At 42.4% G+C, this 27,861-nt stretch overlaps 1 protein-coding gene across 1 annotated transcript in view; it reads left to right on the top strand.

Moving 5' to 3' along the window:
- The first annotated feature begins 757 nt into the window (after positions 1 to 757).
- Positions 758 to 27,861, top strand: part of ino80 (INO80 complex ATPase subunit) — a 46,228-nt gene continuing 19,124 nt past the window's right edge. Inside the window, 28 exon segments of the mRNA XM_039781456.1 lie at positions 758 to 778; positions 1,978 to 2,041; positions 2,453 to 2,647; positions 3,010 to 3,170; positions 3,317 to 3,387; positions 5,127 to 5,273; positions 5,427 to 5,547; positions 5,711 to 5,916; positions 6,048 to 6,101; positions 7,128 to 7,331; positions 7,520 to 7,724; positions 8,068 to 8,135; positions 8,274 to 8,282; positions 8,284 to 8,496; positions 8,932 to 9,012; positions 9,449 to 9,544; positions 10,818 to 10,877; positions 11,025 to 11,167; positions 11,856 to 11,940; positions 12,044 to 12,161; positions 12,389 to 12,474; positions 14,161 to 14,328; positions 14,707 to 14,840; positions 15,175 to 15,242; positions 15,433 to 15,526; positions 15,665 to 15,881; positions 18,509 to 18,649; positions 19,402 to 19,627. Coding sequence (XP_039637390.1) covers positions 2,493 to 2,647; positions 3,010 to 3,170; positions 3,317 to 3,387; positions 5,127 to 5,273; positions 5,427 to 5,547; positions 5,711 to 5,916; positions 6,048 to 6,101; positions 7,128 to 7,331; positions 7,520 to 7,724; positions 8,068 to 8,135; positions 8,274 to 8,282; positions 8,284 to 8,496; positions 8,932 to 9,012; positions 9,449 to 9,544; positions 10,818 to 10,877; positions 11,025 to 11,167; positions 11,856 to 11,940; positions 12,044 to 12,161; positions 12,389 to 12,474; positions 14,161 to 14,328; positions 14,707 to 14,840; positions 15,175 to 15,242; positions 15,433 to 15,526; positions 15,665 to 15,881; positions 18,509 to 18,649; positions 19,402 to 19,627 — 3,331 coding nt within the window. The 5' untranslated portion in view covers positions 758 to 778; positions 1,978 to 2,041; positions 2,453 to 2,492.

Raw genomic sequence — 27,861 nt, 5'->3', positions numbered from 1 at the left:
GACCCATGATGAACGTTTTGTGTGTATCACATAATCATTACCATAAGTGACAATAAACGTTCATACATTTATACATAAAAATTAGTATGTTATGTTGAAATAATCCTAGAGTTCTCTGTCAACGCCTGACGTCAGAATATTTTATTTTTTTATAGTTATAATCACATTTTACTCTGGGTATCCCAACTGCCTCGCCATACCTAAAACGGAGTTCCCGTCTGATGACGTCAGACGTCGCTCGGTAATCTTCGCAGTGAGCAGACGCTGTTAATCGACATCGGAATTTAGTCGATGCGTTTGTATTAGTTGTGCTTATACGGCCGAAAACGATATACACGGTGGACGTATACCTTACAAAATTAGTAAAAGATACCGCTGGGGTTTCTTTGCACAGTCATATCCTCTGAGACATCGACGAGCGAGCGTCCCTCTCTCTGAGATTGATTAAAATGCCTGCTCCTTGCTGTACCCTCGCCATGGCGTCGTGTCTCTGCTCTCTCAGTAACAGAAAGTGGCCGCCTCTCTGCTGTTGCTGCCGACTCAAAGCTCACAGACTCGCTCGGCGCCTCAAACCGCCATTTTGGAGTCAGAGAACCGTGAGTCGGCAGCAGCGAAGAGAGAGACGAAAAGGGGGACACGGGGCCGAGGTGAGAGACTCCATAGTGGTTGTTATGGCGAAGGAGCAATGGGGGAAGATGGCCGGGAGGGAGAAAGAATTAAAACATGGGGATCATTCGTTCACCAGGCAACCGAGTCTCCGCTCGTGTCCGCAACAAGGGTACGGGAGGCGCGGGCGACGGGCCTTGCTGTCTTCGCATCGCCACTAGCCTGTTTAAAAAATGCTATTAAACCAATATCAGATCTTAATACATTGTTAAGGCAGCAGGGAGGTGGTGGCCTTAAAGAGACAGAGCCGATTTGAATACTTCATATTAATGGTGTTTGATCAGCTTATAATGAAAAGCTAACGTTACATTAGAAAAGAGATAGCATAGAGGCAGTCGTAAAGGCTAACTTTAGATGTTTAGGAAAACAACTACTAACGCTAATTTATATATATGGTGTGGCTTTGCGTTACCTAAACCAGTAAGCTGTCAGTGTGCATGTATACAAGCACCTTGACCCTTTACTATCATTGTGATCGGAAGCAATGCTGCTTGTGCTTACACAGCAAGGCAGCTAACGCTCGTTAGCCTGCGAGCTACAATCCATCCAAGGTTAGCTAGCAACCCTGGCTAACGCTAGCTTGGATTTGCTAGCTGGCTAATCATAATATAATCACGGGATAGCAAAAGAAGATGCATATTATTTATAATAACACAGCTCTCAGTTTTTCTTCATTTAAAAAAAAGGACCACACTCTTGCTTGGCTTTAGTTCTTGTCATCCTCTCACACGCGAGACTGTGAAGTTGCCTCAGAAAGTGAAGTGAATAGGTAATGAGTAGTAATTACAGAGGACAGGTTTAACGTTACCACACAATCGTCACTGTCAGAACAATCACTTGCACACTCAGAAATGAAATAATACTTAGACAATGTGGTAATACTTGGCTAAGTCACATTTATAGCGGAATTGGTGAAATCAAACGTATTCAATCTGACTCTTTAATGAATTGAATGGACTGATATGAACATAATATGCAATATAATGGCCTTGTATGTTAGCTATATAAAGAGGAAAACAACTCTAACAGCCAGTGCATTTCTTCAATTAAGAGGTAACATAAACATGATAGCTAATCATGTACGGTTTAAATATATACTAATGTTGCAGGAGCTGTTTCCTTTATTTTTATTTATTTTTTAGACATTTGTAAACAATATTTTATTGTAGCTAAAGTTCCTTGAAAATCATGAGCATTTGCATTGTCACTATTGCACAGAACACAACATGTGAAAGAGCACCATCAGCCCATAAAAACACTTTATTATTGTCGTGGATATCAGTGTGTTACTGTGGGCTTTTCGTTTTGTAGGTGGGGTTTCCATCATTGATCATTAATCTTGGAATCAAGAACAATGGCTTTCCTTACTGAAAAGGTAGGTCCACTTTTGCTCAATGAACTATCTGCTAGTACCGTACTACATGCCCCGCCATTAAAGGAGAGTAGTCTGATATTTGGACTAAAGGACCATGACAAAGTTTGAGATGTAGGCAGTGATTAAGCAGTGTGGAACCAGGCTAGAAGGAAAAGGAGTTTTCAGACTATCTGGGAAAATCTGGATTGGGAAAATAAAAGCAAAACTCAGCAACATCTTATGAACCTCTCATAAACCATTTATAAATCCTTTCACCTACCTCCAGTTCTTGCTATGATATTTAGATAAATAAAACAGCAGCGCATTACTCATCCCATACTGTAGTAGACCGTGCCCTGTGCTACTCATTCTGACCTTGAGCCATTTGCCCATCCCTTTCGTTTTATCTTCTCTCTGCTTCTCTCCCTTTAGTGAAAGTTGCTGCCCTGCTGGGCAGAGGTGTCTGTGCTGCATGGCGTCAGGGCAGGGTGGCCGACTGGAGGCTGGGGCATCAGGGAGCTCTGGCCTGGCCAAACCTCTCTACCTGCAGCGCTTGGAAAGATCCCTGAGGTTGGACAGCTTCCTGCGCCAGACTGCTGCCATCTTCAACGGAGACATAACCACAAGGTACAGGCAAAGTGGAGTCCGGGTGGGCATACACTCGTCACTTTTAGACTTGGGTTCGTTCCTGAGAACATTCTCGGATCAGTTTCAGTCGGTGCTGCAGTTTGAAGATGGCTCATGCATGGATGGAGAGATTAGTTCTGTAAATGCAATTTTGTTGAAATGGAGTTGCAAGCTGAACCAACTGCAGCCAAATGAATTTAAAAACACTGTGTGCATTGGAGCGATTTTCCATCCTATCTGTAGACCATCCACTTCGATCAGGTCATTAGTACCTAATTTTCTCCCCCGAATGTTCCCGTTATGGATATCCCAACAGATGATTTGAGATATATACCGTGTGTATCATACTTCTTATGTTCTAGTGATGACAGTGATGACAGCGATGGTGCATTGGGGACAGCGCTATCCATGGACCCCTCCGCCACTCAGCATACAGCTTTGACCGTGAAAAGTGAGCCATGTGAGCAAGAGGACTGCTTGTCAGAGGGCAAGCCCCTCAATGGAATTCTGCTGCAGGGTGAAGGTAAGCTACATACAGCTACACTGATATTTATGTTACTCACATGTTACTACACAGCCTCACTGGCATCATTTAGCTGTGACACCAGTGGAAGATATAGTTCATGCACATTTACATTGTGATGTTTTTTTGTCCCCCTGTGAACTCAGCAGACCAGAAGGCAGATAAAGCCAGCCTCTACAATTTCTCCAAGCTGAAGAAGAACAGAAAGTGGCTTAAGGTATTTTACTGCTTGTTCAGAACTTTTCACTGCTATGTTCATCTCCTTTCTTACACACTACATACAGTGGGGCAAAACAGTATTTAGTCAGCCACCAATTGTGAAAGTTCTCCCACTTAAAAAGATGGGAGAGGCCTGTAATTTCCATCATAGGTACACTTCAACTATGAGAGACAAAATGAGAAAAAAAAATCCAGAAAATCACATTGTAGGATTTTTAATGAATTAATTGGTAAATTCCTCGGTAAAATAAGTAGTTGGTCACCTACAAACAAGCAAGATTTCTGGCTCTCACAGACCTGTAACTTGTTCTTTAAGAGGCTCCTCTGTCCTCCACTCGTTACCTGTATTAATGGCACCTGTTTGAACTTGTTCTCAGTATAAAAGACACCTGTCCACAACCTCAAATAGTCACACTTCAAACTCCACTATGGCCAAGACCAAAGAGCTGTCAAAGGACACCAGAAACAAAATTGTAGACCTGCACCAGGCTGGGAATCTGCAATAGGTAAGCAGCTTGGTGTGAAGAAATCAACTGTGGGAGCAATTATTAGAAAATGGAAGATATATAAGACCACTGATAATCTCCCTCGATCTGGGGCTCCACGCAAGATCTCACCCCGTGGGGTCAAAATAATCACAAGAACGGTGAGCAAAAATCCCAGAACCACACAGGGGGACCTAGTAAATTAACTGCAGAGAGCTGGGACCAAAGTAACAAAGGCTACCATCAGTAACGCACTACGCCGCCAGGGACTCAAATCCTGCAGTGCCAGACGTGTCCCCCTGCTTAAGCCAGTACATGTCCTTTCCCGTCTGAAGTTTGAGAGAAGTTTATTTATAAGTAGAGAGCATTTGGATGATCCAGAAGAGGATTTGGAGAATGTCATATGGTCAGATGAAACCAAAATAGAACTTTTTGGTAAAAACTCAACTCGTCGTGTTTGGAGGAGAAAGAATGCTGAGTTGCATCCAAAGAACACCATACCTACTGTGAAGCATAGGTGTGGAAACGTCATGCTTTGGGGCTGTTTTTCTGCAAAGGGACCAGGACGACTGATCCGTGTAAAGGAAAGAATGAATGGGGCCATGTATCGTGAGATTTTGAGTGAAAACCTCCTTTCATCAGCAAGGGCATTGAAGATGAAACGTGGCTGGGTCTTTCAGCATGACTATGATCCCAAACACACCGCCCGGGCAACGAAGGAGTGGCTTCGTAAGAAGCATTTCAAGGTCCTGGAGTGGCATAGCCAGTCTCCAGATCTCAACCCCATAAAAAATCTTTGGAGGGAGTTGAAAGTCTGTGTTGCCCAGCGACAGCCCCAAAACATCACTGCTCTAGAGGAGATCTGCATGGAGGAATGGGCCAAAATACCAGCAACATTGTGTGAAAACCTTGTGAAGACTTACAGAAAACATTTGACCTCTGTCATTGCCAACAAAGGGTATATAACTAAGTATTGAGATGAACTTTTGTTATTGACCAAATATTTATTTTCCACAATAATTTACAAATAAATTCATAAAAAATCCTACAATGTGATTTTCTGGATTTATTTCTCATTTTGTCGCTCATAGTTGAAGTGTACCTATGATGAAAATTACAGGCCTCTCATCTTTTTAAGTGGGAGAACTTGCACAATTGGTGGCTGACTAAATACTTTTTTGCCCCACTGTATCTATATATACATATGCAGACCCTCAGCATCCTTTAACCATGCCCCTTCTGCCACCTGCAGAGTATCCTGTTGAGTGACGACACCACAGACTCGGACACAGACTCGGATGACTCGGACTTCAGTTTATCTCGGGAGGAGCTGCATGACATGCTCAGGCTACATCGCTACACCAGGCAGCATCAGAGCAAGTTCCACTCTGACCGGGAGGTATACAAACACACACACACACACACACACACACACACACACACACACACACACACACACACACACACACACACACACACACAAATCTCTGATATTATGTTTTTTGTAGTGACATGACTGTATTTTTTTCTTCTGTGTACATTTGTCCTGCAGCTTCACCAATATCAGTACTACAGCACTGGACTCCTCTCTACTCATGACCACTTCTATGAGCAACAGCGCCACCTACTGGGGCCGAAGAAGAAGAAAATCAAAGATGAGAAGAAATTCAAGGGTAAAGACAAAAAAAAAAAAATATCTCTGACATCTGCCAGATTGGTGATACATTCAATGCCCCAAGGGCAAGGGGGGGAAAAAACGTAAATAATTATTGGAATAGTTGAAAAGTTTTCATATTGATCATTCACATGTTTTTTTTTTTCTTTTCTTTCTTTTAGCCAAATTGAAAAAGGTGAAGAAAAAGAAGAAACGGGGAGAGGGAGAGTTTCTGGATGATGGGCGTCCTTATATCACCAAGATCTTCGCTAAGTTTTCCCATGATGCTCCGCTGCCCATAGTGAAGAAGAAACATCTCACTACTGAGCAGCTGAATGCACGGCGGCGTAAGGTCTGGCTCACCATCTCTAAAAAGGAGATTCCCAAGGTTTGTATGCACGACACTGATAAAAAAAAAAAGATGGTCCAAAATTGATGCTTACAAACTTTCAGTTTTTTGCTGAAATATTCAGCACCATTTGAAGTGGTCCTAATTATCCTGTTATACCTATTTCACAGTCTTTCAAGCAGAAGACCTCTGCTAAGAACTTAGTATTGACCAATACTAAAAAGGTAAGAAGTTGTTTCAATGTATCCTCTGACCTGAATGTAACATGTTATCATGTTATCCCCCCTTTCATGTTATGTTTCTATATGCTTTGTAATTCCAGTGTTACTATGTTATTAATTTAAATAATTTCTTAACCCACTGAGGACAAAAGATGCACCGGCGAGTAGGGCTGCAACTAACTATTATTTTCATAGTCGATTATTCTGTTCACTATTTCCTCGATTAATCGTTAAGTTGTTTGGTCTATAAAATGTCAGAAAATGGTGAAAAATGTGGATCACTGTTTCCCCAAAAGCCCAAGATGACGTCCTCAAATGTCTTGTTTTGTCCACAACTCAAATATATTCAGTTTACTGTCACAGAGGAGAGAAGAAATTAGAAAATATTCACATTTATCAAGCTGGAATCAAAGAATTTTTACTTTTGTCTTACAAAATTGCTCAAACCGACTAATCAATTATCAAAATAGTTGGCGATTAATTTAAAAGTTGACAACTAATCGATTAATCTTTGTGGCTCTACCGGCGAGTCCAAGCGATGTTTGACAACACTCCTACTCAAAATGCGATATTACAAAATTTCATTTTAGACATTTATTTACTACTTTTGTAAACCCAAGACTTTGGTAAACTCATTTCAAGCACCAACACAATTGTGTGTAAGAGATTTTGGGAAATTTCAAAAAGACTTCAACAATTGACAAATTTCAACAACTGATGTTGATGTTTATTATCTCTTTATACATTGCTCTGGAACAAATTTGGGCATAACTTGGATAGAAAGCTGAATTTGTTCTGGCCATTTTGATAAGAAACACATTGGTATCAGGTTATATGCAGAGACCCTTAAAAGGTGAATTCAAAAAGTTATGTAAAAATGCCTTTAGACCTCAGAGGGTTAATATGTATAAAAATAAAAAAAATAAAAAAAAGGTAAGTAAATTGAACACATTACTGTTGTCAAACCGAACTGTTGAAGGTAAATTGTAGATTAAGTACGGCATTGAACCTCCGTTCTGTTTGTCCCAGTTGGCTCATCAGTGCATGAGGGAGGTTCGGCGTGCAGCTATCCAGGCCCAGAAGAACTGTAAGGAGACGTTACCCCGGGCTCGCCGCCTCACCAAGGAGATGATGCTTTACTGGAAGAAATATGACAAAGTGGAGAAGGAGCACAGGAAGAGGGCAGAGAAGGAGGCCCTGGAGCAACGTAAACTGGACGAAGAGATGAGAGAAGTAGGTGGAATGGAAATTGTTGGCTGTAGCCTCATTTGGCTTTTGCTATCTACAGCAAAAAAAAAAAGAAGAAAAATTATGGAAATATTTGCATCGATATAAGTTTTGAAAACATGAAAAAACAAGTTTGAAATTGTAAAGATTTAGAATACATTACACAGAATGTTTTTTTTCTCTGTCTCTCGCAGGCCAAGCGTCAGCAGCGTAAACTGAATTTCCTCATCACCCAGACAGAGCTGTATGCTCATTTCATGGGCGGTAAAGCCAGCATGGGGGGTCCAGCAGGAGGTACGTCTCAGGAGGAAATTCTGAGCAAGCTGGAAGACACTGGGGCACACAGACAGATTGACATTGGAGGCGGTGTAATGGTCAACATGGGACAGGAGGACTATGGTACGAACAGCTCAGTCAAATTCATTCTTCTTCTTATTATTATTATTATTATTATTATTATTATTATTATTATAATAGCATATAATAGACTCTGCCCCAAGTTATATATATACACACACACACACACACACACACACACACACACACACACAAATTACAATCTGCTGTTGACTAATGACGATATTCTACAATTAATTGTCTGCTTAGTCAGAAAATACATGGTATTTCTTTTTAAAATTGTTTTAGACATAATAGAGTAATATGCTATTGTTTATAGGCAAGAAATGTGGGCTTGAATTTGATTCTTTTGTTTAATGCATAAGTTGATTGTGTGCAATTTCAGATAGTGATTACTACAAGTCCCAGGCCTTGAGGAATGCCAAAGAAGCCTACCAGATTCATCAAGAGAGAGTATGTTGACAGACACACACACACACACACACACACACACACACACACACACACACACACACACACACACACACACACACACACACACACACACTACCCTGTCTGTACTCTGCTAATCTCCAACTGTTTACCCTGTAGACGCGAATGTTTTGATGAGGAGGCTAAGGACAGTCGCTGTGCGTCGCTCCACTCAGCAGTGGGCTCTTCCTCAGGCGCCGGCTCTGGGTTTGGAGAGAGCTACAGCCTCTCTAACCCGTCCATCCATGCAGGTGAAGACATTCCTCAGCCCACTATCTTCAACGGCAAACTCAAGGGTTACCAACTCAAGGGCATGAACTGGCTGGCCAACCTCTATGAACAGGTAACCACGTCTGTCTTTGACATTATGGACCTGTCTGGATTTGTTTGTTTTTGATCCATTGCGATGCTTCTCTCATTTTGTGGCTAGAGGTACGAATTGCTGAAAGAGCTCAATGGTAATGCTTTCGTAAGGGTATACTTATAATATGGCATTAGAATAACCTGGAATTATCTGCACTCACGTGGTGTGAAACCACTGACATAATAAATCGGTTGCAGTGTCCTCTTTGGACAGCAGATGTTGTGAATGGATGCTTTAGTTTTTGTGTCAATTAAAACAGTTTAGAGGTTTTCTTTTTTCTTTTTTTTTCTTTTACAGTCTGTGATGTTTTTTTTTTTTTGGCATTCAAATGATTCCTTATTATTATGTGCTTATTTATACACATTGAATGACATTGAATGATTTATTTTCTCCTTTGTTTTCCTCTCTCTGCAGGGAATCAATGGAATCCTGGCAGATGAGATGGGGCTGGGGAAGACAGTCCAGAGTATCGCCCTGTTGGCACACTTGGCAGAGGTGAGCCAGAGCACCAGGCCAAAGGCTTTCATTCATCACACACTTCCAAAAAACTTTGTGGAATATTCAATTGTCTCTGCTGTTTTTTACTGACTTATGAAAACATCTAACATCCAGCTTTTTTGTGCACCTGCATCCTTTAAAGAGTCCCTGGTCACTGGCTGTGCATTTCACTCAATGACTCACATTACTTTATATCATTGTTGTGGAACAGCTGATTTGCCACCCCTTTAGATCGTTAAGTTTCACAGCACCAAAAGCAGAAAAAAGTGGAATTTAGGGGAAATGTGTGCTTTTCAGAGTTGAGCTATCGTTGACAGGAAGATGCACGCCGTGTTCCTCCAGGGCTTCCTGTTATCGGGTGCTCACTCACACATAACAAAGACCACCTGTTGGGGTGGCTGACGACGTATTCTCTGTTCTTGTTCCTGCACAGAGAGACAACATCTGGGGTCCGTTCCTGATCATCTCTCCCGCATCCACACTCAACAACTGGCATCAGGAGTTCACCCGCTTTGTGCCCAAATTCAAGGTGAGAATCCTTGACGCTGCTGAGCGAGCGCGGCAGCGGAAAATCTGCAAAAAACCCCCCAAAAAAACAACAACCAGTCCGCAGGAATCTTGGCTTCCTTATTTCTCTACTTATCTTCGTGGTTTTCACTCCTCTAATGAACCCAGTGCTGCGTTGCTCTTGTTAAAAAGTCCTGTCAAACATCTGAGAACTGATGAGGCTAAAGGACTCAAAGCTGCAAACATGTCTAGAACTACCCATCAGGGGGCAGTATGTGCATTCTTAAATGTAAAAAAAAACTAACATTTATCAAACACATTAATATGTCGGCTATGCTTGCACAATCACACACACACACACACACACACACACACACACACACACACATGCGAGCGCAGTTTGAAAATAAATCAATTCCAGTCTGTTTTGCTAATGAGGTGTGAAAAGACCCTATTACACCATTTAAGATAAGCTTCCTGAAAACTCAAAAGCAAGACTGCCTAAAAACAATGGAATGCCAGTGTGCGTTGAGTGATGTAATGATGTGTAAATCTTTTCACATCACATTTCATTATCAACTCAACAACAGAAGCTGTGATTCATACATGTTGCTATGCCTAAACGTTTCCCTTGGGAACATCAGCGTAGCTGTGTTTTCATTACATTGCTACATGTAAAAGGAAGCGTTTAGGGAAAGCTCCGTTTGGATATACAGTACAGGCCAAAAGTTTGGACACACCTTCTCATTCAATGTGTTTCCTTTTTATTTTCATGACTATTTACATTGTAGATTCTCACTGAAGGTATCAAAACTATGAATGAACACATATGGAATTATGTACTTAACAAAAAAGTGTGAAATAACTGAAAACATGTCTTATATTTTAGATTCCTCAAAGTAGCCACCCTTTGCTTTTTTATTAATAAGGGAAAAAATTCCACTAATTAACCCTGACAAAGCACACCTGTGAAGTGAAAACCATTTCAGGTGACTACCTCATGAAGCTCATTGAGAGAACAACAAGGGTTTGCAGAGTTATCAAAAAAAGCAAAGGGTGGCTACTTTGTTTTCAGTTATTTCACACTTTTTTGTTGAGTACATAATTCCATATGTGTTCATTCCTAGTTTTGATGCCTTCAGTGAGAATCTACAATGTAAATAGTCATGAAAATAAAGAAACATATTGAATGAGAAGGTGTGTCCAAACTTTTGGCCTGTACTGTAGGTTAGGGGAGTTTTCTTAACAGAGCTGAGTCACTGTTCTTGTTTTAACCTCACTGATTTGTCCATTAGGTGTTGCCATACTGGGGGAATCCACACGATCGCAAGGTGATTCGGAAATTTTGGAGCCAGGTGAGGAAGAGAAGACAGTGCTGATGGTGATGCACACCCAGTGTTGTGAAGATACAATACGATTGACGTTTGCTCAGTAAATCATATTCTTGTTTTCTTCTTCTACATCTATAACTCTCTATCTGTGTTTTGTTTATATTTGAATAGAAAACCCTTTACACCCAAAATGCACCATTCCACGTGGTGATCACAAGCTATCAGCTGGTGGTCCAGGACGTCAAGTACTTTCAGAGGGTCAAGTGGCAGTACATGGTTCTGGATGAGGCCCAGGCACTGAAGAGCAGCACTAGGTAAAAGATGCTCGCTGTGTATCATCATTGAACACATCGCAGGGTTCCTGTGTGTTTAAAATGTGTTGATACCCCATACTTTATTTATTATAGTTGATAATTTCAATGATTGGGGTTTAGAGGACCATACAGGTGTTTCAGCCCACTCACTTAAATATACATTTAAAAAGTGTTTTCCAAAGTTTCTCACAGTTTTAAAGATTTCAGCTGATAGTTGCATTTTTGACCTTTCCCAGATTCAACCGCTAGTTTCAGCAGATTGACTTATTTTTGTACAGCTTTACTAACTACACAAAAAAACATGGTGATCTATAATATAAGGGTGAGTTTCAAGTCTCTGCGAGTTGATTTTTATACAGCGCTAACACGGGTTCCTTTAAATAGGTTTGACATGCAATTTGTAATACACTGGCCTGAACATGCAGAGCTGCGAAATAGTTCTTTTAAAAACATTTTGAAGTCTGAAAAACGGTGTAAAAATGTAGTTGTTCATCTGTACAACTACATAAAGTATGCGTCATTTCATGGCTACTATTGGACACTGGCCAACATCTACAAACCTAGTCACAAAAATGTTTTGAAAAAGTTAAAATCTTGAAATGATAAACATACAGTCGCATACAAATGGTGTTCCACAGTTTTGAGTAATTGGTGTGATTACAGTGCTGTTTCCCCTCTGTGTTTTCAGTGTTCGGTGGAAAATCCTTCTGCAATTCCAGTGTCGAAACAGACTGCTGCTCACCGGGACGCCCATCCAGAACACGATGGCTGAGGTAGGTGTGTGTGTGTGTGCGTGCGCGTGTGCGTGTGTGTTCATGCGAGTCGATGTGAGCAAGACAGAGGTGTTGACGGCTGTATGTTATTACTGTCTCTCAGCTGTGGGCCCTGCTGCACTTCATCATGCCTACATTGTTCGATTCCCATGAAGAGTTTAACGAGTGGTTCTCCAAGGACATCGAGAGCCACGCCGAAAACAAGTCTGCCATTGACGAGAGTGAGTGCAAACTCTTGGCTCTGAGAAACATTTTTCCTCTTTTTTTTTTTTTTTTTTATTATTTATTTATTTTTTCTATTTCCCAGCTACCGACACAAGATATTTTTCAGCTCATTTGTACGGATATTCTGTCATTCGTGTGCCCACGTTTGAACTTTTATCTTTGTTCAGTGTTGCATGTGATATGTTTTGTAGCTAAACACGATTGTTTGATGTTTGTGTTCCAGACCAACTTTCCAGACTGCACATGATCCTCAAGCCTTTCATGCTGCGCAGAATCAAGAAGGATGTGGAAAACGAGCTCTCGGACAAGGTAGATGAGCCAACTTTCTTCTCTGTGTTTACTTAACCAAGCTTTTTGTCCAGAGCTGCACATTTATTTGGACAATTGGACATTGTTGCAATAGCAAATCTCAGTTTTTAAATGACAGAAGCCTTTTTTTTACCATATTTTGAGGGAAAGGTTTTCCACACCGTGTAATCTAAAAGGGACTCAGGTTTTCCATGAAGATTCTGGCGTATGATTGGACAAAATGATAGAATATTATATTCTGTCAATACCATGTAGCCCCTACTTCTTTCCTCTCCTGATTAAACCTGCCCTCTTCCTCCATCCGTCTCCTCGTACACCTCATTGACACAGAAACGTGTTGTAATAAGCTTTCGCTGGCAGATCCTCTTGACAGATGTTGGACTCGGAGTCTCTTGCTGTAACACAAGACACACACTCACTCACACGCTGCGGGAGTCTCGATACACCGAGTCAGAAGAATGGCAGAGTTCACCGCTCCCCCGCATCGGCCTTTTTCGCTTTCCTTCGCACCCACATGCAGTCCTGTCAGCCCACTTCCTTTTCTTCTCCACTTGTTGCTTTCTCCCGCTTTGTCAGTACTCTGAAGCCAATAGTATGTTTGTTGGTGTTCAGTTTCATTGCTTTCATCGAAGCGTGACACTAGATAAAACCAGAGATTTGTGTTCAGTGGAGGGAGAACAAAGCAGTAATGCTGAATCGTTTGTCTTCACTGTTGCCACATGTTATATATGTAGCCAAGCATTACTTTGTAAATCAATCTGTTTTACTAACCAGGTCCAAAGAACAACATTTTTCATTCACTGTTGTCCAGGGCTGGGCAATATATCGATATTATATCGACATCGATATGTGAGGCTAGCAATCGTCTCAGATTTTGGATATCTTAATATCGTGATATGACATAAGTGTTGTCTTTTTCTGCTTTTAAAGGCTGCATTACAGTAAAGTGATGTACTTTTCTGAACTTACCGGACTTACTAGCTGTTTAATTATTTGCCTTTACCCACTTAGTCATTGTATCCACATTATTGGTGATTATTTATCAAAACTCTCATTGTGTTAATGTTTTGTGAAAGCACCATTAGTCAACCCTACAATATTGCCGCAATATCGACCTCAATGTATTTGGTTCAAAAATATTGTATATCGTATTATATTACATACTGTTGTCATGGTACACATCCTTCCTTTTTTGGTTTCATTTCATCCTAAAATAATTCCGTCCTCAATCCTAAAGCCCGAAAGTAAACAAATACAAAAACAACAGAGACAGTTTACAGTGTCATTGGCCCAATAAAATTTGTTTTATCATTCAGTTTTGAAGAAATGAAAATGTAAAATTAGTAGGGATCAGCAAGGCAGTAGTAATGATGGTGCTTTAGTAGCACAGTATTAATAGCTTAGTCGGTTTAAGACTTTTTGGTTCCACTTTTCCTGAAGGTAGCTACATAAGAGTGACATGACACTGTCATGAACGTGTCATAAACAAACAAATCATAAACGTTTATGACATAACGCTTCTGTCATTAAGTGTCATTCGGTTTTTGTCATGACAGGTTGGTTAGGGTTCATGTGGCATGACAGTGTCATGTCACTCTTATGTAGATACCTTCAAGTAAAGTGTTACCGACTTTTTAATTTTTTTAATTTTTTTACACACACACTTGTTCCACTCTCCGTCTCCAGATTGAGATCCTGACCTACTGCCAGCTGACGTCCCGGCAGAGGTTGCTCTACCAGGCTCTGAGGAACAAGATCTCCATCGAGGATCTGCTGCAGTCGTCCATGGGCACGGCCCAGCAGTCCCACAGCACCACCTCCTCCCTCATGAACCTGGTCATGCAGTTCAGGAAGGTACGAGCTGCGGCCTGGCATTTTTTGGCTTCCAGTGCAAAAATAGAATAAAGCACAAATGGATGATCACGGCTATAAAGAGTATGGGTTGTTTTGACAGACGCAGCAGTCCCGATGATTAATGGCTGTTATTAATCCTAATGATTTGAGGCTCTTTTGAAGTATAATTTTTATCAAAACTCTTATTTTTAATATCTATTTTTTTTGTACAGCAGATTTTCGAAGGATGTTCCAAAAGTAATAATCGAGCTACCTTTTATGAGTGGGAATACCATTTCAGATGTAAAACTAAACCATGAATTGGCAGTCTTTGAGTAGTGCTGGTGCCTTTTTTTCTTTCTTTCTTCTAATTCACTGTCTGTGTCTGCCTGTGTTTAGGTGTGTAACCACCCTGACTTGTTTGAGCGCCAGGAGACGCGCTCTCCTTTCCACATGTCCCTTAAGCCCTACGACATGTCTAAGTTCCTCCACCGCCATGGCCTCATCCACGCACGCAACCAGGCCAAAAAAAAGTAAGTTCTTCCACACAGATACACTTCTGACAAGTACGCTCGAAGTCCAATGAAAACGGGTCTAGCCAAGTTTCCACAAGCATTGTTTTGAATAGGGTTAGGTTTACATTTTAAATTACTGTTAGACACTGTTGAATATTTACTTTTTTTCTGGGCAAATCTTTGTTCTTGTGCACATTTGCTGATTCAGGCTATTATCCCAATTAAAGCTATTCATGCTTGGGGAAGTAAGTTGTGGGTCGGACTGGAATTTAAGAATCGCAAGACACTTGGGTCTCTTTTTGCTTGTACTCGCGTTCAGTGCTGTAACTGTCGGTCTCTACTTCCTCCTCAGATTACTTCAAGTGCTGTTGTCTCCCTTCTCTCCATATCACATCCAGCAGTCTCTTTTCCACAGAAAAGGTGAGAACCAAGAGTTTCAAACCTCAGCTTCACCCCAGTTCCTCTCTTCTTCTCCTCCTCCTCCTCCTCCTCCTCTGTTTCCATCATTCCTTCCTATACTCCCTGTTTGTTATTTCCACATTTGTCCATATTGTGTTTCTTTGCTTAGTTCTCATATTCTTCGTTCTGTTTTCTGTTTTTACCCCTCCAGGTGATGACAAAGGAAGCTGTTTCTCCTTCCTGCGCTTCATCGATGTGTCACCGGCTGAGATGTCCAATCTCATGCTGCAAGGCACCTTAGTAAGGTGGGCTTGAAGTTTCGAGTTTCATTTCTGTTAAATAATAAATAACGGCCAACTTTACACAGTAGTTATGGTTATAGCAGAATTCTTTAAAGTATTTCTATCTTTTCCTCTCCTGCCTTCTGCTATTTTCTCTCACAGATGGTTAGCCCTTTTTTTGTCCCTCAAAGCTGCATATCGGCTCCACCATCAGCGCCTGTTTGGCCTTGAAGAAGAGGGTCCGGAGGAAGCCAGACCCTTGCGGGGGGAGAGCGGGAGGTTACAGCCCAGGAGTAAGTGTCTGTCTCGCAATGACCTAATTCTGTGGCTGAACAGACCCACCAATTTCCCCAACACAAACACCAGCCCCGTTCTACAGGTGAGAAACGTACAGCACACACGCACACTCATACTAAAATCTATGTACAAAAACCCCTCGAGTAGCCATCTGCAGTGCATGTGGGTGTATGACAGACAGGAGAAACCCCAGCAGTAAGGCATGTGCTGCTGATGATGCTAAAATCTTTCCGCCAGAGCATCAGTCAGTGTTTGGCCACACAGCTTGCTCTCTGCCCCAGGCTTCTTCCCCCTCCTCTGGGCTCCAGTGTGGAACCCAATCCCTTTTATAGCCCTGTGACCCAGTAACACTGTCCTCTCCCTCTCTCTGTATGTCTCCAAGGTCTGTGCAGTCCAGCATATCTCTGTGCTACTACTGTCAGATGTGTAGAATAAAGGACTTTAAAAAATAAATTAAAAAAAAAGGACTATAGGCCGATCTTCACCAATAGAAACATTTTAGTTTGTCTTCCAGAGCAGGTATGCATCTGTTTCTGCAAAAATGTAAAATCAATAGGGAAGCCCTTCTGTTTTTGACACTATTTTAGTCTATATGTTTTTTTTCTTGGACCCATTGGAGCCCAATAAACAGCCATTTAAATCCTATTTTGGTGTGATATGGAAACTGTTTGGCTGACTGCTGTTTTTTCAGCACCCCAGAGGCTACACTGCTTACAGGGAGGCTGGTTCTGAGGACACTGATGGTCGTAACAGAGGTTGGAGTTAATGTGGATTTGGTACATGGTAGATCTTATATGGCACCAGTGTGTTGCTGCTGGTTTATGGGAGATTTGGAAACAAGTTGTATATTGTTCCATCAAACTATTCTTGTAGCTTGGCAGTCTGTAATGTTTGTCAGTTCAGTATCTCAGAGGATAAATGTAGCAAACCACAGTTGGTTTCGACTGCACTCAAATGCTTTCATATGTGTTGGATTCTGCAGAAGGAGAACCACAGGGTTACATTGAGACAGCCCCTATTTCCTCCAATTTCTTTTGTATCATTTGGCAAGTTGGAAACCTAATTGTTGGTGAGGAAGAGACCGTACAAAGCATAGGTGCCAGTTGAAATACACAGACCACCTCAAAGAAATGTGAACAGCTGCAGATCCACTGCAAGGCCACTGTGTTTTAGTCATTGTTCTTAGCTTAAACAGTTAGCCAATTGGCAGATGTGTATCACGTTACCATCCTCCACCAATTCTCACTTAACGTGTTGGGTGGAAACTACTCAGGAGAAAATGCTGTCGGGGTAATTCCATCCACCTCATCCTCTCTTGGCCTGACACACTGAGTCAGGCAGCTGCCGAGCGACTTAGGTTCCACACACACACACACACACACCGAAGCGGCTTAAGGAATGAAAGAGCAGAAAAATATAAGAAGTTCAAATATGAGAAGAAGAGAGAAAACTTACAGACACCTGGAGAGCTAATACTGTATGGCCACGCTGACCCCGAGACTCCCACCTAAGCTTCTAAAGAATTACTCACCCCCGCAGTTTACTTCTTTCAACTCTTCATTTTTCTTTTTGAAGCTGCGTGTAGCTGGCATCTTCTCTCTGCTTGGCTCATCTCTCTCTGGCTGTGGAATCGACAGTGTTCTCACTACTGCTTTCAGCTGTCCTGCTGCTCCCGTTGAGGGATTGAGAGAACCGGGCAATTTTCAATACATGTTTTACTTGTATAGCCTTTGAGGCTTCAATATCATGTCATACAATATGTATTGAATGGGTGTCTCACTTTGATCTCTGTTACCACTTTTGAACTAGCAACATACAGTAGTTTCTAAATGTTATGTCTTGTCTGAATTATGAAGAATTTATTCATGAAAATCTATTTTCTTCTCTCACAGAGAGCTCTAACATCTCCGTATTTGTTTAAAGTGTTAAACACGTTAATACTCATAACCTATTGGCTACACATTGGCTTCAGAAACCAGTATCTGCTCTGGGGCATGCTGCAATACACATATTTGGACCTATCAAATCCAATGAAGCAGAGAAAAGAATACTTATTAATGACCTGATGTCATTAGATAAACTGCCATTAGGTGGCACTGTGTATCCACCATTTTTGTGGCATCACACAGTAAAATGCGCATAACGCTTGCGTTACATATATGAATTATTCATTCATGTCTTTGCTCTAAATCTATGTAGAATGTATGTCTTGCCCAAAAGTTTGTTGCAGAAAAGATTACATGATTTGACATAAAAGTTTAAGCATTTAGCTGACATTTGAAATAACCTTTCAGGCTTGTACCTAATAAAATTTAAATATACTGTTAGAGTAGTTAAAAAAAATAAAATAACATGAGCGCTGCACTCAGTAACCTCTATCAGTTTATTTACCCTGTTTTGCAGTACCTCTTTTTTTTCTTTAATCGCCCACTTTGCCACATATCAAAGCAGGAATCCGTTCAGCAGGAGCTGCAACATAAGTTGTGATGTTTTTTGAAATTACTAGCAATTTCATACATTTCACCACTTAGACGTTATCACTGTGTTTGTAAGTTAGGGCTTAATGAAACGGGATAGTAATATTTTAACTAAGATTTTGTGTGTGTGTGTGTGTGTGTGTGTGTGTGTGTGTGTGTGTGTGTGTGTGTGTGTGTGTGTGTGTGTGTGTGTGTGTGTGTGTGTGTGTGTGTGTGTGTGTGTGTGTTTCAGGACCTGGTGTTCACAGCCTTAAGACCCGGCATGATGGGACACACAGACGTGATGATCTATAGTCGAAACTCTGCCACCTCCACGCTGCGACCCTGCCAACCTACACTGCCACCCAAGTTCCTGCTAGCCGCCACACCCAGGGTTTGTGTGTGTGTGTGTGTGTGTGTGTGTGTGTGTGTCTGTCTGTGTGTGTGTCTGTGTGCTGACCCGTTTAAGACAGACAACCATTTGGGTGGTCGTGGAAAGGGAAGAGGGAAACGCTGTGCACATTGCTTTTGTAGGCTTCCAACAATGAGCAAGTCTTATCTGTGAAGTGTGTGTGTGTGTGGGTGGGAGAGTGTGTGTGTGTGTGTGTGTGGGTGGGTGGGTGGGTGGGTGGGAGACTCTGTGGCTTCCAGCTGCATTTAAAACAAACAGAGCCTCTAAAAAAAGGGTTTCTTGCTTAGGTTGTTCACCATTGGTTAAGCTTCTGCTTGCCCCTCTCCTACACACACACACACACACACACAACAACACACACACACACACAACACACACACACACACACACACACACACACACACACACACACACACACACACACAGAACCTGCTGATTCTGTGTTTTTTTTTTCTCTATCTCTAGTGTAGGTCTCTTGGTGGTACATTTCTTAATGTTTTTTAATAAATAGTTTAATAAAACAAATAAAACAAATAGCCGATATCATGCAGACAAAAGCAAATGTTTTGAATAACAGGTATTGCAATGAAATGTATTGCTTAGTAAAAGTAATAGCACACATTGTATGTCAACCTATTTGTAACACGTGTTTTATTATAAAATCGTCCTTCTTTCACCACACAATACGTTCTTTTGTTATAAAATGTTATTATCTTATCTTTTTGGTTTCCTAGGTGACAGCAGTTCCGATGGAGTGCTATTGTAACGACCGCAGTGCAGAGTACGAGTGGCGGGTGACACGCAGTGGAGGGGGCACAGTCTTTAAACAGTGTTTCCTCTATGGCTCCCCCGAACTTGCCTCAGACTGGCGCGCGAGGGCCAATGCCTTTCACCCACAATGCCATGGGGGTGTGATGGCCCTCTACCCGCGACATGGATGGTCCTTCATTCGGATCCCTGGTAAGGACTTTGTGTTTGTGTGTTATGTCATGTGGCTGCTATACTTTGTACTTGGGTTTGTGCCATGTCTTTATTGGACAGGTGTGCAGCTCTGCTGTAGCTCACACTGGCTAACTTGAGGCTATGTAGTTAAAGGGTAACACATAAATGAGCGTCTGCTAATGAATAAATATTAAAATGAATGTCTATCTATACAGATGATACTGTCCAGAAAACAAGTGTTTTGTAAGCTCATAACGTCAGCAATAACAATCTGATCAGTTACCATTTATGAAAAATGCCTAGCTCTAACTTCTATTTGTTCAACGTGGTAGACGCTATAATACTAATAACCTATTGTGGCTACACGCTGGCTTCAGAAAACCAGTACCCGTAGTTACTACCTTCATTTGTTTGAGTCATATTTAAACCGACAAGTTTATCAAATTGTGGAGATTCAGTTTTTTTTGAGTGACGGGTGAAATAGGGGGCCCGTGGGAGAATCGACAGAGGCCAGCCCAGGGTCGGTGGGGGCAGATCGCTCTCCTCTGTCTGTCTGCCAGGCAGCCAATCCCTCACAATCTAATGGAACTGCTGAGATAAAGGGCTTCTGCAGAAGTTCACTCGCATAAACACATACCAGTGATTTCCAATTAAGGTTTGAATACAGGGTTGTGTGTGTACGTGTGTGTGTACGTGTGCTTGCACGTGCGTTATCTGAAGAGAGCCTGAGTTAAGGGTCAGCTGGGGCAGTGTGGGAGCTGATTCGTTGCCAGGGTTCAGATGACTGATGGATGTCCAGGGTGAGAGAGGCCACTACAGTTTTACAGACAACACTTCCCTTCTCACTGACCTGCTCAGCCCCTCTACGTCTGATAAACTGTCTCCGTCATGGATTATGATGACTGCTCTCTTTTTTTTTTTTTTCTTCTTTTTTTTTTTTTTTTGGAGGCAACAAAAGTTCCTGGCACAGAAAATGGACATGTGTGTCCTTTTTTATACTTGTTCGATAAGCCTGCAATGCAGGTTTGGTACTTTTAAGACACAACAGTCCCTAAACATGATATAAAATCCTAGTGACGCTCTCTCACAGATTGCAATGTTGTAAAGCTTCATTTTTTTTCTTTTCTTCTACCCATCTGTGTATGCATGTGCTTGTGAGAGTGTTTGTGTGTAAAAGTGAGAAACAAAACAAGTATTTGTGTGTCTGTGTGAGAACAGTCTGAAAGCTCTTGTGAAGTTCTACGGAGGCAGACAAAGCGAGGAAGTTTAGCTACTGGTCATTGTTCAAGTGCTTAGTTAGGTAACACTAATAGATGGTCCGTGTGTGTGCGTTTGCGCGTGTGTACACACCACCAGGTCCATTTAGGGAACTGCAGCGCTCACACGGGGCCCGAGGTGTCTCTCACCTCTCCCTACACACTCTCCCACGCTCGGGCGACGTTGCCTTTCTTCACACGCAGTCCGAGGACAAGCCTCACCTCCCATCCTCTCCCTCTAACAGACAGGACCGGGCGCTGCTCTGAAATCAGTATCTGGCCACAGCCTTTCGGTTCGTCTGGTCTCCCACTTCTTTCTCAGCCTCTGTAGGAAGGAAGTGACCCAACACTCCGGCACCCGTCCTCCGCTGAACACATTGTTGCCACATCAAGGCTCAGATATGTACAGTAGCTCAGCTGAAGTTTCCCACCCTCCCTCTCCTCTGCACTCCCAAGCCCCACACCTTTTTAGAACAAATGGCAGAGCTGAATAACTTGTTTGTTTTGAGCGCCATGGCGTGAGTACCGTTGCCCACTGATATCGACAGAGGAATCTAATCAGAGGACTTAATAAGAATCAGGCCGTAGAGGAGGAAAAAAAAAACAATTGAGGCTGTAATGTCTTGGGCCTCAGTTTGTTTTTGATGTTATTGTGATGGCAGAATTTCCCCGGAGGGAAGATATTTTCCATTCAAAAAAAGAATAAACTATATGCTCCATGTTAATAATGTTAATATTGACAATGATGTGATGCCGCCGCACATGATCACAGAGAAAGCAAGACGCATGCAGGGTATTAAAAGCCGTTGAATGGAACCCATGCAGTAAACTAGTCTGAGCCTCCACGAGAGAAGAGGTTTTCACTATAATCAGAGAGACATTCCAGTCTTGCTAAATTGCTGCAGTTCTGCGGTCACCTCTCTTTCGCTTTCCGGAAACTTAACATTTCATGCAGAGAAATGGTACGAGTCAGTTTTAAAAATCAGTTTGAACATTCGTGCTCTGGGATCATTTGCAGAACATTCCAGTGTGACACAGAAATAACCTTTCTCGCTGTTGTGTGGCCCCTGTGACGCTTTCAGTAATTAGAAGGAACCGTTCCACAAAATGACGGCCTTCTCACTATAGCGCCGACTCTCAAACTCAAATAATCCAGCTTCGTTGTGAGCTGGGAATTGACTGTCACCGCTGTGGAAGAGGCTACATGTGTGAAGGACTTTTATTTATGTGCAACTTGTTGTGCATCTTGTTTTTAATGTCTGTATTTGAATGCATTTCTGTGTGTGAGTGTCTGTGCTTCAATCAGAGAGAGAGAGAGAGAGAGAAAGAGAAAGGGAGAGAGAGACCAGTCAGGTCTTGTCCAGCAGCCCACATCAGGCTGTGGGAAATGCAGTTCTGCCTTCCTGTCCCTTCAAAGAAACTCTGCTCTCCAGCAAAATGGCAGGAAGCTTCCCCGGCCTCCTGATAGACAGGCACAAAACAACACAGACGGCTCACCACACCACCGTCTGCCTCTGCCCCTCTCAACGTGCATTATACTGGCACCGCTTCACCGTCTGCGGAATTCTTTTGGCAGCCGAGAAAAACAACAACATCCAGCCAAGTGTGTAAAGGGATCGTGATGTTTGGATTTCCTACTCCAATTTATGGCTAATAATGTGTCCACAAGATGGAAAAGCGTGTTCACTGATACTTAAGAAACTTGAATGCCAAAGTAGACTGAAGGGGGAGACATTAGCCACACTATACCTCTCTGATGGTATATTTGTACATGGAAGCCAAGTTGTATCTAGCTCGCTAGCTTTCGTCTGTGGTGTGTGTCGAGTCAGTGCTGGCCAAGGGTAACTAGCAGTAATCTATCGTAATGACAGAGTTCACAGTGGGCTGCAGTGGTGTGGTGAGATTCCCCTGTGAATCTCTGAGTCCTCATCAGACTGTCTGTCTCTTGCCCTGCTCAGCGGCTCCTAGAGAACCAAGAGAAGTGCTCTTCTTGCATGTTTGAGGGGAGACAGTGATGTATTTGCAAACATGTTCTCCCTCATATATATATATATATATATATATATATATATATATATATATATATATATATATATATATATATACACACACACACACACACACACACACACACACACAGTCCATCACTCACTTTCTGCTACAACATTTTGGGGTTTTTGTGGATGCATTTTTGTCATTTGGCTCCTCTCCAGAGCTCCAGACTTGGAGAAACTGTAGTCTTGATGCGGACACATGTTTTTGGGGAAGCATCTGTAAAATCCCCTGTTTTCTGTCAGCCACTTCACTCCAAGCTTCCAAAACCTCCCGCTGGCATCTGGCTCTTAGCTATACCTAATGCCGTGGCTGTGCGAAAATTAAGTTTAAGTCCGGTTTTTGTCAATACATGCAGAAGCAGTAAAGTAGTGTCAGGCTAATATTTCCATCATCAGCAGTGCTGAACAAGGGTTGCCCATTGACTTATTGATTGCACAGTGTAATGTATCATTATACAGTGAGGGGCTGACGCTTGGTTCGATCGTTGATTCGACCTGCTCTGTGGCCCCCCATCTGTCTCTGTTTCTCACATAACCATCCATCTATCTTCTTTCATCAGCTCTCGACTCTTTTTTTCTTTTTCTTTTTTTCATTCTGCAATCTCGCTGCTGTTGGTCTCCTCCTTTTGGATCGCATCTGGCCCGCTTCCCTCCCTGGTTAGGGTGGCTCCGCTCTTAGCTCAGCCACAGCAGCAGCAGAGGGGACCGGACAGGACGGAAGATTGTAGTGGCGTATTAATGAAATTAGCGCCATGGTTGGTTTGGGAGTATCAGACGCCAGGCACCAGGGCTGGGCCGGGGTTAATTAGCTGGCAGCAGGCCTCTAATTGGGTCAGGACCGTGTCAGGCCCCTGGCTCTGGCCCTACAGGGATTGGATTACACTGTCGGGGGACAGACAGCAGGGGGAGGGAGAGAGGGTGTATTTGGGGGAGCGGGGAGGGAGAGTTTGTAGTAGCGGAGGAGGGAAGGATCGAGAGGGAGCTGGAGGGTGCAGTGGATGTGTGGGACAGGGGAGTGTAGCTTAATCTGCCAGCAGGAGGTAAGGATAGGAGGAGATGGGGAGGGCTGGCCGGGTGAATACCGCTGTTAGACTGGATTGGATTTAGGCGGGTGGGGGTGGGGGGGTGCTATGAAAGGGGGGCAGGGCAGGTGGTGAAGCTTGATATGTGTATCCATAGCAACAGCAGAGTGGTGTGACACCACATGGGATTTGCTTGTGTTTTGGGGTGTGGTCTTAACGCAGTCCTTGTCCTTGTCCGTCCACAATAAGAAAGTTGTTTTTTGTCCACTTCAGTGCATTTTAATCCACATTTTCATTTAGCCACTCGGGTATTCAGATTGGAATTTGTCGTCCCAAATGTCCTGCTGTTTGGTTTTTGTGTGAGGTAATCTTTTGTTTTGCTATCCGCTTCACGATATATATGATGCTGGTACTATGTGAAGTAATTTTGACCGACTTTTAGCTGACCAAATCTTGACAACCAAAGTGCCACATGAGTGAGATGTACAGACATATCCATTTTATCTTCCATCCTTCTAAACTCTCCATAATTCATGTTACATGCATGGCTACATGCATGTAACACTACAAACACTACATCTACTTTGCTCACATTTATGACCAATGGTCATGCATTTCACTGCAGCCACATGTACAGTGCCTTGCGAAAGTATTCGGCCCCCTTGAACGTTTCGACCTTTTGCCACATTTCAGGCCTCAAACATAAAGATATAAAACTGTAATTTTTTGTGAAGAATCAACAACAAGTGGGTCCCAATTATGAAGTGGAACGAAATTCATTGGCTATTTCAAACTTTTTTAACAAATAAAAAACTGAAAAAGTGGGCGTGCAAAATTATTCAGCCCCTTTACTTTCAGTGCAGCAAACTCTCTCCAGAAGTTCAGTGAGGATCTCTGAATGATCCAATGTTGACCTAAATGACTAATGATGATAAATAGAATCCAGCTGTGTGTAATCAAGTTCTCCTATTAATGCACCTGCTCTGTGATAGTCTCAGAGGTCCGTGTAAAGCCGCAGAGAGCATCATGAAGAACAAGGAACACACCAGGCAGGTCCGAGATACTGTTGTGGAGAAGTTTAAAGCCGGATTGGATACAAAAAGATTTCCCAAGCTTTAAACATCCCAAGGAGCACTGTGCAAGCGATAATATTGAAATGGAAGGAGTATCAGACCACTGCAAATCTACGAAGACCCGGCCGTCCCTCTAAACTTTCAGCTCATACAATGAGAAGACTGATCAGAGATGCAGCCAAGAGGCCCATGATCACTCTGGATGAACTGCAGAGATCTACAGCTGAGGTGGGAGACTCTGTCCATAGGACAACAATCAGTCGTTATACTGCACAAATCTGGCCTTTATGGAAGAGTGGCAAGAAGAAAGCCATTTCTTAAAGATATCCATAAAAAGTGTGGTGTTTAAAGTTTGCCAAAAGCCACCTGGGGAGACACACCAAACATGTGGAAGAAGGTGCTGTGGTCAGATGAAACCAAAATCGAACTTTTGGCAACAATGCAAAACGCGTTGTTTGGCGTAAAGCAACACAGCTCATCACCCTGAACACACCATCCCCACTGTCAAACATGGTGGTGGCAGCATCATGGTTTGGGCCTGCTTTTCTTCAGCAGGGACAGGGAAGATGGTTAAAATTGATGGGAAGATGGATGGAGCCAAATACAGGACCATTCTGGAAGAAAACCTGATGGAGTCTGCAAAAGACCTGAGACTGGGACGGAGATTTGTCTTCCAACAAGACAATGATCCAAAACATAAAGCAAAATCTACAATGGAATGGTTCACAAATAAACATATCCAGGTGTTAGAATGGCCAAGTCAAAGTCCAGACCTGAATCCAATCGAGAATCTGTGGAAAGAACTGAAAACTGCTGTTCACAAACGCTCTCCATCCAACCTCACTGAGCTCCGAGCGGTTTTGCAAGGAGGAATGGGCAAAAATGTCAGTCTCTCGATGTGCAAAACTGATAGAGCATACCCCAAGCGACTTACAGCTGTAATCGCAGCAAAAGGTGGCGCACAAAGTATTAACTTAAGGGGGCTGAATAATTTTGCACCCAATATTTCAGTTTTTTATTTGTTTAAAAGGTTTGAAATATCCAATAAATTTCGTTCCACTTCATGATTGTGTCCCACTTGTTGTTGATTCTTCACAAAAAATTACAGTTTTATATCTTTATGTTTGAGGCCTGAAATGTGGCAAAAGGTCGAAAAGTTCAAGGGGGCCGAATACTTTCGCAAGGCACTGTAGCTTATAATGTAAGCCATAAGTGTTATGTTGGAATGAGACAGACCACCAAAGCCCTTCCTAAATCGCAATTATTCATTTTCTTGGCTTGGCTTTATAGGGTATGGCAGCGATATTTAGAAATATGGGATTTTCGGTATGCAGCTCTAAATGTTTTGAACTCGGCCACCTCTCTCTCTCTCTCTGTAAGCCACATCGCTGGGCTTTAGGGAGTTTGGATAGTTGCAGGGGTGGGATTTTTTATTTTTATTTTTTTAAAAGGCCTCGTCATTTTTGTTGGACATCTGTTTCCCTGCTTTTCTTTGATAATTAAGCATCTTTTTTGTACGAACCATTTCTCTTTAGGCTGAATGTCACTGAGTTAAAATGTTAGTGATCAGATCAGATGGTACCCTCAGCTAGTACACAAAGATAAAATGTAGCGAGATACCATCAGTCTGATCAAATATCAGAAGGTGGCTTTCTTAAGGAGCAGCTCTCCTATTAATTGTTTCCTTCATAATCCAGGCACAAACAAAAGGATTACCCTGGCCGACATGTCTCTTCATACAGAAATAATAGTATCCAACTGCATACTATGGGATTTTCCGATTTATAGTTAATGCCCTTCAAGAATTAGATTAAATGCATACATCATTCAGTCCTGTTTGGCCACAGAAATCCTCAGATAGGGCTAACTCATCTTCAAACATGACATTGGAGTCTGGAGGCTTAAATATAATCTGCTAAAGAGAAACAGATTGGTGGCAGGGGTTGAGCAATATTTTGCCTTATATGAGCATTTGCCACTTTGCCAAGCGGTGGTTTGCATCTGGGAGGTTGGCAGCGTGGCCCGCAGCGCTGGTTGGTGCCCTTGACTGAGCAGCGGCCCTGGTTAGACAAGCACCTGCGGTGAGGAGGTCCACATCTGATCTCAACCGCAACATCACCGCTGCCCCCGCCGTGCTAATAGCGCCTCGCTGTAGCCGGAGCCACCACAGACCCCCTTCACTCTGTCTGTCTGGACCTTTTTTTTTTTTCCCGCACATGTCTAATCCTCTGCATGTCTCGCGCTCGCTTCCTTTTACTTTTCAATTCATCCACTTTCTTGATGCCAAGGCCAATTATAGGCCTTTGGTGGCAGGATACAGTGTTTGTGTATCTCAAGGATTGCGGTGCACTGGTCTCTTGGTACATACCGAATTGAACCACAGCAACTTACAGCAACTGCCTACCTCACAATAAACCTATAGTTAAGTTGGATCTGCTTCAGATTTAGTTTATTGTCTCTCGCTATTAGTGTATTATGAGTATCTTTTATTATCCTCCTATGTCTATTTTCCCTTCTTATTCTCCATCTCTCTAGCTTCAGTCCATTTTATCTCAGTTATTTTTATTCACCCGGAGAATGTTAACAAGGAGTGATAACAATGGTGAAAAACATATATACTTTGACCGCAATACACCAGCTGTCTGGAGGAAAACCAAACAAGTGAAATGAAAGACATAAATGTGCTTTTGATTCAGAACTCACCCCGTCAACACTTTGGGAGCTCTAGGGCTGTGTGACCAGGGCCCAATGTGTTTGACAGGCTGACAGCACTCCACAGTGACCTGTAGGTGAGCTCTCCTATACGTCCCCAGAGTGTTTCCCCCTGTTCATCTGTTCTATTAGTTC

This window comes from Perca fluviatilis, chromosome 18 (genome assembly GCF_010015445.1).
Source record: "Perca fluviatilis chromosome 18, GENO_Pfluv_1.0, whole genome shotgun sequence".
Classification (NCBI taxonomy): domain Eukaryota; kingdom Metazoa; phylum Chordata; class Actinopteri; order Perciformes; family Percidae; genus Perca; species Perca fluviatilis.
Note: the sequence above shows the minus strand (reverse complement) of the source record. Positions and strands in the feature narration are given on the sequence as shown.